This window comes from Cylas formicarius, unplaced genomic scaffold (assembly GCF_029955315.1).
Source record: "Cylas formicarius isolate icCylForm1 unplaced genomic scaffold, icCylForm1.1 PGA_scaffold_8__14_contigs__length_24414737, whole genome shotgun sequence".
Classification (NCBI taxonomy): domain Eukaryota; kingdom Metazoa; phylum Arthropoda; class Insecta; order Coleoptera; family Brentidae; genus Cylas; species Cylas formicarius.
The window spans coordinates 13772867-13784933 of NW_026844361.1; the positions used below are offsets into that span (position 1 = coordinate 13772867).

At 33.2% G+C, this 12067-nt stretch overlaps 1 protein-coding gene across 4 annotated transcripts in view; it reads right to left on the reverse strand.

The window, feature by feature from the left end:
* The window catches only part of LOC132706798 (neuronal synaptobrevin), a 36651-nt gene extending 26930 nt beyond the window's left edge, over nucleotides 1–9721 (reverse strand). For all 4 annotated transcript variants that reach the window (XR_009619646.1, XM_060678341.1, XM_060678344.1 and 1 more), the window contains exons 1-3: nucleotides 9589–9721; nucleotides 5095–5306; nucleotides 419–498 (exon numbers count right to left, since the gene is read on the reverse strand). Coding sequence is in view for 3 of the 4 variants with exons in the window: in XM_060678341.1 (XP_060534324.1) it covers nucleotides 419–498; nucleotides 5095–5306; nucleotides 9589–9590 (294 nt within the window). In the remaining variant the exon portion in view is untranslated. The remainder of the gene's footprint in view (nucleotides 1–418; nucleotides 499–5094; nucleotides 5307–9588) is intronic.
* Between the last annotated feature and the right edge of the window lie 2346 nt (nucleotides 9722–12067).

Consider the following 12067-nt stretch of genomic DNA (forward strand, 5'->3'; position numbering starts at 1 on the left):
ATATCGTACGCACCCTGTATATGGGAAAACAAAAATGTCAAGTTACGCCTCATTTTTAACATTTTGATAGATATCAGGATCAAATTTTCAAAAACTACAAAAGTATTCATTTTTTAAGGTCAAAAACTTCAAAGAGGATCTTATAGACAAAATATGTTTAGAATTTCACACAAAATCTCAAAATCTAATAATATACGAGGCGTTTCATTTGAAAAATTGAAATGCGTTTTTAAATGACATATGATCAAAGTTTTAATGAACTAGCTTTACAAGTGCAAGGAACGCCATTTATTTACAATACATTTTGCTGGTCTGAAGGCACAATGCAAAAAGTCCCTTGGGTTATCGTTCTCCACGGAAGAGTGAGGCAACATATATATTCTGTAAACGTTGAATTCGCTTTTCAAGGGCACTTTACCTTTAGATTTTGTAACCAAAATTTCCTTTTTAGTTTTCCCGCCTGCTGTTCGAACTGTGATGCGCCCTGTTGTAGGGCATCTGCAACAATGAACCTTAATCATGTTTGGCAAAAGTCTGTTTCTAATCTCGGGCCCTCTAAGAGAAACGCAGGTTTTTTCGAGGAATTGCGTTATTATAAATTTTAATTTATTTAAAAATATACTGTTTGATTACCAAACAATAATCTGGAAATAGCGGCAATAAGACTGTGTCTATAAATAAAGTAAACATGAATTATTTATTTTATTTTTCCGTTCCCCTCTAAAATGACGTGTACTTCATTTTTCGGCATTTTGACACGAAAATGGAGAGTTATTTTTTTTTTTGCGTACAAACTAAAAATATACAGGTGTGCTATTAAAGCTCGGCAAGTTGCAGTCAGTCTCAAAAAATCGTCGACGGAAATATAGGGTGATTTCAGTGTCATTTTTATGCTTTCTAGAAATTTCTTAGAGAAAAATGGAATTTTAGAAAATCCTTCTGTTTTTCTGGCGTTTAGAGAAAAAAAATATTTAAATTTCGTCCCTTTAAATTAAACAAGGAAAACCAAAAAACAACTGAAGTAATTTTAACCTATATTGAAAAAGAAAACTAACCAAAAATAAAGAATAAATACAAATAAATAATATTAATTCACTCCTGTTATCTGAATTAAAATATTATGGTTTTGATAATGCAGCTTTCTTACAAGTTCTTTACAAGACGACAGGTTTCAGTCTATACGGTGTAATAAGAATTTATCTGATCAGATACATTTTACATATGGCATTCCACAAGGTACCGTCTTAGGACCCTCAATTTTTCTCGTTTATACGTGGGATATTCTGAATTCACTGCGATACTGTAAAATGCAAATTTATTTTTCTTCTGATACGGAACAATTCTTGTAGGCTATTACATTTCTCGTGAAAGTGAAGTTTAGTGAAAAAACACTTAACCTGAAGCAAATTTTTTATGATGTTTTGGAAGCAAGAATGAAGTAGATTTTCTTAAAAACAATATTAAAATATCCATAATCAATACTAAAATTGTTTTAATTTATGATACATGATACTTGGAAATAATAATCGCTAGTAATTTTAGGTTCAAGCAACATCTTTCCACCCCATCAGTTTTTTTCTTGTAATCCAGCTTTTGATTATAATGCTTTGCCAGTTGATTTATTAAACTTAAAATTTTAAACCTAATTTTCAAAATATTTACACGAAACTACACAGCAATTTTTGTTGATTAGTATATAACTGTATATAATCTAAATTTTATGAGTTACCATATTAGTGCAAGTTAGTTTAACACTGCTATTTTTTTTCATATGCATGCCATTTTTAGGTAATGACACTAGGACGCTAAGGAATATTGCACACTTCTTGTAGTACAGAATTCTCAGACTGGTAAATCTTTACATTTTTGAAATGTCAAATGACACAAAAGGAGAAACTGTATTTAAAACACTCTAAAAAGTTTTGTGATGAAAAAGGAATTCTCTTGAAGAATATTATATCAGCTGCTATCAAAAGGAAATTGTCTGATTCGTTTTTACAACCAGAAGAAGAACTTATAGAACTGACAACAAACAAGGAAATAAAAATCAAATTTAAAAATGGCTACCAACAATTTTGGCCACAAAAGTCAATTTCCCGATTATGGTCGAAAATTTATTACCTGTCTATATTGTTTCTCTCGTTATGATTAAAATATATTATTATTATAAAGTTGCGTTTTAATTGCTCTCACTGGTATAAATTTCTAGTTTGTAATGTAAGTTTACACATCAGAACCGACTAATATAGCACACTGTGACTAAATTAATTCAAGTAATGAAATTGTGGTTTTTACGTTTTAGGAGTATATAAAAAATGGGAGAAAAATAATTGATTTTCAAACGTTGTCGGTAAAAGAAATAAGCTTGATAATCACTGGTTTAAAACCTTATCTATTTAAAAAACGATTTGTCAGTTGTAATGAGTTATTCATTATATTCTGACACCCACCTAAGGCTAAATTTTGAAAAAAAAAGTCTAAATAGAAAATTTTGAATATTTTTGCTCTATTATCTTATACAAATGTCAGAAAGACCAAACGAAGATCGCAAACTGTCAAAATGGCAGCAACATCATTTTTTTAAATATAATGCCCTATATATTATCAGCTTAAATCGTAGATCTTTTCTTCGTGATTTCAAAAACATATAGTTTATTGGCATTTCATTTATCCATTTTTGAGATATTTCAGTTTAAATATAATTATCATTCGATTTCTCTGTTTAGATCTTGTAAAACGATATTAAGTCTTTCTCGTAAACTTTCAGGCCTAACATAATAAATTTTATTTTTTAAGTATCCCAACAAATTAATGTCACAAGGATTCAGGTCGGTACTATTGGCAGGCCATTTGATAGTTCTTTGCCCACCTATCTAAGGTCTATATTTATTATTTAGATAATTGGTAACCGGTTGGACATTATGTGGAGGTATGCAATCTTGATGCCAAATTAAATTTATTTAATTCCTAACTGGCACATTTTTAACAACTGTTCTATTTCTGTTGCAAGGTAATTTAAATATCCTTGGCCATCCAAGGATCCTTCGTATATAATTGGTTAAGCATATCATACTACTGTGAACCAAACCTCTCTTTTCTATATTTCAGTGCAAAATTCGAGCCTCTGCCTTTTATGTTCATGGGCTAAATTTTGCACTAGAAAGAACTTAAATGGGTGAGACCATAAGTCTCTTTTAGCGTTCGTTGAATTTTACTTTAGAACTTTCCGGATAATTTTTTAACGTCAGGTATAGAATATTCAGGATTTTCTAATATGAAATTTAAAAATTAAAAAAGTAGAACTTAAAGTCATGATGTCAAGTGTCGTAATGATTTGCCTTGAAAATAAAGTAATATATTGAGGTGCTCATCAATATTTCTTTATATTGTCCTGGTCTTCCGTGTGCCACCATTTCGGTCCTTAATTACATTTTTAATTGTATTTATTGAAGAAACTCTTCTACCCGGATATACTTGTCGATATTCTCTTTTAACTACAAAGTTATGTACGTTTGAATAATATAATTTTATTATTTGGCGTTTTTCTTCCTCAGTACAACCCACCCATTTGAAGTTATTTAACTTACGCTGCAGACGTTTAGTTTTGATCAGTTTTCAAAAGTAGAACATTCTTAAAACAATTGCAAACAAACATAATATGGTTGCTGTCAAGGCAGACTTGACAATTTTTAAACAATATAGCTATCGTCCAGACATCGCTATATGTGTTTGAAAACAGGGAAAAAGATCTAAATTATGTTACTGGTATTTTGACAGCTTGCGATCTTCGTTTGTTCTTTCTGACATTTGTATAAGATAATAGAGCAAAAATCTTCAAACTTTTCTATTTACACTTTTTTTTTTCAAAATTAAGCCTGTAGGTGGGTGTCAAAATATAATGAATTACTCATTACAACTGACAAATCGTTTTTTAAATAGACAAGGTTTTAAACCAGTGATTATCAAACTTATTTCTTTTATCGCCAACGCTTGAAAATCAATTATTTTTCTCCCATTTTTTATATACTCCACAATTTCATTAATTGAATGAATTTAGTCACAGTGTGCTATATTAGTGGGTTCTGGTGTTTAAACTCACATTCCAAACTAGAAATTTTTACCAGTGAGAGCAATTAAAACGCAACTTTATAATATTAATAATATATTTTAATCATAACGAAAGAAACAATATAGACAGGTAATCAATTTTCGACCACAATCCAGGCATCCAGTAGCCAAAATTTTGAATTTGATTTTCATTTTTTTTTTACGAATCAGACAATTTCCTTTTGATAAAATCTGATATAATTTTCAAGAGAATTCCTTTTTCATCACAAAACTTTTAGAGGGTTTTAAATTCCGTGTCTGTGTCATCTGAGACATACACAGACATTTCAAAAATGTAAAGACTCGCCAGTGTAAGAATTTTGTACTTGGCAAATAAACCCCTACAAGATGTATGCAATACTCCATAATATACGTTTTTGAACCAAAAATACTCTGCCCTCCACACACACAAATTAATCCCATAACGTAATCGGGATTCCACTTATGCATAGTATAAACTGACCAACTGTTGCCTAGTTAAAATCTCGCGAAGATTTATAAAAAGATAATTTGCACTATTTAGAGTTGAAATAAGAATATCCCAATGAGATTTTCAGTTTAAACATTCATCCAAACTCAATCCTAGAAACCTCACAGTATCTCTGCTTGCGATAGTGTCATTGCCTAAAAAGATCTAAATGATGTTGCTGTCGTTTTGACAGCTTACGATCGTCGTTTGTTTTTTCTGACATTTGCATAAGATAATAGAGCAAAAATCTTCAAAGTTTTGAATTTACACTTTTTTTTGTCTTTCGAAACTAATCCCGTAGTTGGGTGTCAAAATATATTCACCTACCTCTACCTATCATGAATTTTCTCTATTGACTGGAAAAATAAATATTATTATTATTTAAAATTTAGCACCCAGCTGATTGCAAATTATTTTTGATTAATAAAGTCAAATTATTCTTATTATTATTTTATTAGCATACACGTGGTTGTCAAATCTGGGGTCGGGTGTGGGGTCGTACGTCAACAAAAGCTTACCCGCCCTGTCGTCCAATTCGGACAGCTTCTGATCTCTTTCTAGCACTTTCTCCACGTTCGTTTTCATGATGTCGACCACTTCGTCGACCTGGGCCTGAGTCTGCTGCAGTCGCTTTTGGGCGGCCACCTGTTGGGGCGTCCTGGGGCCGCCCACGATGCCGTCATCGCCGCCCGCCGCCCCGCCGCCTGCCCCCAACGAGTCTCCTGCCGACCTAAGACGTGAATTCGGACAATTACACTTATGGATAGGTCGAAAAATAACTTTGGCGCCAACCGCCTCGCAGAAGTTAAAAGTCAATTCAGAACTACAATTCGAAAATCTTACGTTCTCGAGGAAAACTATACCCAACTCACTTACTAGTTGACAGAGACGTATGTGAAACAAGATTGACACCCTGTACAATAGGTAAAAACCTTAAATACAAAATTTTTACCTGTAAATATGGGCTATAGGACCATACGAAAGAAACTGACAACTGAACCACAGCCTTCTAGTAATCTCCGATTACCATTTTAAGGGTACCCCAACTTTCAGTTTTTTGCGAATACCGGACACAGCCTGTGCATTTTTGAAAATTATCAAGAATAAAGATTTATAGCCTCGCGGATCTTCTGCAGGTTTTTAATTTTTTAACAATACTTCCCGATCCCTCAGCCACCCCCTCCCCCCATTTTAAGGGGACTAAACACTAAGTAACAAGATTGATTTCGAAAAATCGTGGCTGTGCGTCTGACTAATCACTTTGTCTGACTACGCAGCTTTGTATTTTTTTTATTTTGTTGTTTGTTTTTCTACAGTGCTCCTGCGGACCACTATGGAACTTTCGCAAAGTCGATGTAATTTTATTGTACCCTGTATGATAGACGAAACCTGAAACTTTCTCGATAAAGCTTACGGCTAATAGTCTATCCACGAAAACGGCAATTTTCAGACTCTTTTAAACATTCTTGCCCTTAATCGGCACATCCTGTACATAATTGAAAAATTTCCAGAGCCGCAGGTTATAGCCCTTCATCTCCTATGTTTTCTGGTGCAAAAATTTTTCCAAAATAATAAATGGTTTTCCAACAAATAAGTTTTTTCCGAAACCGTGAAGTGCGTCGTTATAATCAATGACGTCATCGCGTATCGACTAAGCCCAAGGGATAGATTTTCATATGGATTTTTTCAAATATCTCGAGCAGCGTGTGTGATGAAAACCGCAGTTACAAAAATTGTAGCTCTTGATGCGGCCTATAACACAGTTTAAACCGATTAGCCATATTTTTTACGATTTTTGAGTTCCTGGTTCTTTCAAATTTTTGTGTATAATTGGAAAAACCTGCATATAGTCGAAAAGGAGACCTAAAAATAGGTTAAGAGAATAGTGGGAAAACATATGGCCAGAAGTTACAAGAAAGTTTGTTTTAAGTCTTCCAAAAAGACTTTTCAATTTATCATAAAAAGTAATAGTGTACGAAGATATATAATATATATAAAATATAAAATTTCAGATAAATGAAACCCAAAACTAAGCACACAGAAATCAGAATTTGGACAATACATAATACGTTTTACAAGTCTTTTAAATTTATTAAGAGTATCACAATTGTTGAAATTGTTTAGGGCTTTATGTAATATAGAGTTTTGTATATGACTAGAATAAAATTCTCTCAACATAAAATTACCACAATTTCTTGTAATCTCTGAAATAGGTAACTTTTTCACCAACATAATTGGGAACACACTACTGTTTAATTTTAAAAATAAATAATAAATAAAATTTATTCATTACGTAAGAGGCATGTGAATGAAACCTCAAATTTGAGTCAAATATAACACCCAGATATTTAATTTCGTTTTCATGAATTAATTTTTTGTTTGGTTTGTTTAGATCGAAATATAATTTGCTCAATTTATGTCGTTTACCAAAAATACAAAATTTTGACTTCTCCGTGTTTATACAAAGGTTATTATTGCACAGCCATTCAAAAGCATTCTCCAGATGAGCATTCATTTTTCTTTGCATTTCATCCACATTTTTACCCACAATAAAAATCATAGTGTCATCCGCAAATAACACCGCTTTAGTATCATCTAAAATATTTGCAATATCGTTTATATACATAAGAAACAACATTGGTCCCAAAACATTGCCTTGAGGAGCACCATGTTCTACAGTTATGCAATCAGATATGCATTTATACGCTGTTCCCTTAGTAACCATTTCGTACAATTTTCTTAACAGTCTAGTTCTACTTATTGTTTCGAAAGCACGCTTAAAATCCAAAAATACAGCCAACACAAATTTACCATCCTCCAAGGCCCTCAAGAAATCATCACAGACAGTAACAACGACAGATTCGCATGAATGTTTGGAGCAAAAGCCCGACTGCTTAGGCACTAAAATATTGTTTAAATCACAATAAATTTGCAGCTGGCTTTCACTTGTGTTCTTTTAGTTTCTTCCACTTACATTTAACAAGAAATAAATTTCAAGTAAATATCGGCAATCTCATAGAATTTTTTCAATTTTCTTTTAATTTCTTCTTTCAATTACATTTAATGAGAAATATATTTCAAGTAAGTATATTTACTTGAAATATATTTCTCGTTAAATGTAAGTGAAAGAAGAAACTAAAAGGAAATTGAAAAAATACTATGAGATTGCCCGATATTTACTTCAAATATGTTTCTCATTAAATGTAAGTGAAAGAAGAAACTAAAAGGAAATTGAAAAAATACTATGAGATTGCCGATATTCACTTGAAATATATTTCTTATAAAATGCAAGTGAAAGAAGAAACTAAAAGGAAATTGAAAAAATTCTATGAAATTGGCGATATTTACTTGAAATATATTGCTTACAAAATGTAAGTGAAAGAAGAAACTAAAAGAAAATTGAAAAAATACTATGAGATTGCCGATATTTACTTGAAATATATTTCTCGTTAAATGTAAGTGAAAGAAGAAACTAAAAGGAAATTGAAAAAATACTATGAGATTGCCGATATTCACTTGAAATATATTTCTTATAAAATGCAAGTGAAAGAAGAAACTAAAAGGAAATTGAAAAAATTCTATGAAATTGGCGATATTTACTTGAAATATATTGCTTACAAAATGTAAGTGAAAGAAGAAACTAAAAGAAAATTCAAAAAATACTATGAGATTGCCGATATTTACTTGAAATATATTTCTCGTTAAATGTAAGTGAAATAAGAAACTAAAAGGAAATTGAAAAAATACTATGAGATTGCCGATATTCACTTGAAATATATTTCTTATAAAATGCAAGTGAAAGAAGAAACTAAAAGGAAATTGAAAAAATTCTATGAAATTGGCGATATTTACTTGAAATATATTGCTTACAAAATGTAAGTGAAAGAAGAAACTAAAAGAAAATTGAAAAAATACTATGAGATTGCCGATATTTACTCGAAATATATTTCTCGTTAAATGTAAGTGAAAGAAGAAACTAAAAGGAAATTGGAAAAATACTATGAGATTGCCGATATTCACTTGAAATATATTTCATATAAAATGCAAGTGAAAGAAGAAACTAAAAGGAAATTGAAAAAATTCTATGAAATTGGCGATATTTACTTGAAATATATTGCTTACAAAATGTAAGTGAAAGAAGAAACTAAAAGAAAATTGAAAAAATACTATGAGATTGCCGCTATTTACTTGAAATTTATTTCTCATAAAATTTAAGTGAAAGAAGAAACTAAAAGTAAATTGAAAAAATACTATGAAATTGGCGATATTTACTTGAAATATATTTCTTACAAAATGTAAGTGAAAGAAGAAACTAAAAGAAAATTGAAAAAATACTATGAGATTGCCGATATTTACTTGAAATATGTTTCTCATAAAATTTAAGTGAAAGAAGAAACTAAAAGTAAATTGAAAAAATACTATGAGATTGCCGATATTTACTTGAAATATTTTAAATTAAATTAAATATACGTGAAAAAAGAAACTAAAAGAAAACTGAAAAAATACTATGTGTACGGAGACTTTTTTGACCGACTGTACGTCTAGGGCTTCATTCATAGCGAGAAATCTGGAGCGGACCGAATCGACAACAACACGCGCAAGCGCCCCGACCGAGTGCCATTTAAAATCAATTTTATTTAAAAAAAAATTAATTATTTATTTCAGTATTAATTTTTCCAGTTTCGCGAGAAAAATCACCGACGCCGAACCGACTCGAAACGAATTAGAACACGATTTTCGCTTCAACTACTGACCGAAAACACCCACCCAATATTAAGCGAATACCTACCGTCGATTACCTCGCTTATTTTGCTTATTAGTTAAATATTATTATCAACGATCGAGATTCCTGTACGCGATAATATTCAATCGACGCCGTTTCCCCAAGGTAAAACTGCAAAATCGGATATTCCACGTAGCCATCCCGCCCTGTTTTCTCGCCCCCTCCGCTCCCCGTGCGAATCGGCGGCCGATTTTCGCAAACCGTCGCGTTTTTTTGATCGTCAACTTACATGGTGCGAATCTATCCGACGGTCCGGGCGAAAACACGACAAATTTTCGAAACGTAAGGGGCACGTTAACTTCGCAAAACACCACACGATAAGTAGGCTGTGGACGGCGCTTCTCGGTATTGACGCGCGTGACGTCACACTGCCGTTTCGCGCCTGCGCGCCGAGCACGCCTTGCGATAGGTCAGTGTTCATTAATAAACTATGGCGACGGGCGGAAACGCGAAGGAAACGTCGACCAGACTTAACTGTGCTATCGAGTGACGTTAAACGTAACCGAATCACGTGATTCTTTGAATTTGACAGCGTTTGACGCTCTTTTGACAAGATTCGACAGAAGAAATTGGAAAGACGAGGTCCGGGCAGAGACGAAAGGTTGACTGTTATACCGCGTTTCTTGGTACGGGAGAGTTATAAAATGTAAATTTGCGATGACAGGGATCATTGAAAGGGGAGATAAAAATTTTCTAAATTAAGGTCACACACTAATTTGCAATAGAAAAACGAGTTCCATTCGAATAAATTGAAGTAATAATATGACTTTCATGCCTCAGTTAAATAGTTAGGCTGAGCAAATCCTTAGCGCCATGGCTTACGGATGCATCCACGCTTCAAAACTGTCAAAAACTGGAATAGATACAAAAGTTTACGTAAGTATGTTTTGGCAAGTATCCACAGGCTTTAAAAAACTCAAAAATTGTACCTATTTTTAAAAATAAAGGCAATAAAACCAACATAGAGGACTACCGCCCTGTAGCTCTTCAATGTCAAGTGGCAAAAATCTTTGAGTCCTGTTATAATGACAGACTGTAGAGGTTCCTTGAAAAATACTCTTTGATTTCTGATGCTCAGAGCCAACCGCTTCACAAGTACTCCTTTGGACTATGCTCTGGAGCATATCTACGACAGCCTTAATAACAAAACAGCCACACTAGGCTTGTTTTTGGATTTGAGCCGCGCATTCGAAACTGTCGATCACAGCCTGCTCTTAAAAAAACTGGAAACTATAGGCGTTAGAGGTCCAGCAAAGAGGTACCCCGCAAGGATCCTGCCTCTGTAATTGTTTTATTAACGATCTTCTTCAGGATAATACGGATGCATTATTTGTACTATATTCAGATGATACAAGCATTTTCAGTACAGATAAAAGCAGAGCTAATTTAAAAGGGGCCGTAGAACCAAGGGTCACGAGTGTCGCGATAACGGACTACAATTAAATAAATCTAAGTCAATAGTCACAAAAAATACTCGCGTTGATTCCAGTATTATTTTCCAATTAGAGGGACGTTCTATACAGAACGTGGAGGCTACTAAGTTTCCAGGTCTGCACATTGACAACAAACTTACACGGAATCATCACTTCGACAACATATTGCCCAAATTAAGCTCCTGTTCTTACTTAATCCAAAATATTAGAGATACAGTATCCATTGACGTTTTAAAGCTGTGATAGTTACGGTATAATCTATTGGGGTTTAGCCACTGGTGCACACTGGGCACGAAAACGTGCTATTCGTTACATGATGCGTGTAACTAGTAAACATTCATGGAGGGATTTATTTAGGGAACTTCAGATCATGACACTTCCGTCATTGTATATTTATTCCCTTTTGATTAACGTCAAAAGTAACATGACAATATGGAATAGGAGATGTGCACGAACATGACACCCGGCTAAGAGATTACTTGGACGTTCCATTCCAAGGTATTTCGGTTTGAAAGTAAATAACGGAGCTTTAAATGCTTCGAAAAAACTGATAGTTTATCTGTGTTTAAGAAAAGAATTAAGATCTTTTCAACTGATAGGTGTCTCTACTCAGTAGATGATTTTTTTTAAATGTGTTGTTTAAACACTGTATTTTAATGTGATGTGACGTGCTTAATATACCCATACCCAAATATGTAGTATCGAAAAGCGAAATATCTATCTCTCTATCTATCCATCCCTCAGATATAAAAAAACCTGCATATTGAAGCTGAAGAATAAATATCATGTCGAGAACCAAGCCAGCATTACCACAACATTTGCGAGGTCCACAATTTACTTCAGCCTATTACCTGTGGAGAACGTTGTTCATCAGCAAGTACTTTCATACTAACTAGTCATAATATAATCTCATCAAATCAGTCGGTTCTTTTTTTAAAGAAACTTCCAACTTCTGGAATCTCCCTGCGTCGGTTCTTACTGATGCTAACGTTCCGCCAATCATCCTGTTGGCTTCTTCAGAGATTGACTGAAATGGGCTCGAATTTTACTCTGCACTTGCTTATATATTGTTTGAGGGGGCGGAGCTAAATGAAGGCGATAAACACCGTCTCGGATGACTGATTCCCATATTGGTGACAGGTAGAGACCTGAGTCGCGGTTAAGATTGTTAGGTTGCTTATAGATTTCTATAGACTCTCGGATTTTTCGTTTTTTCCATCCATTCCACCCAGCTGTTACACACATCTTATTTTATAATTATGATAACGTCGAAGC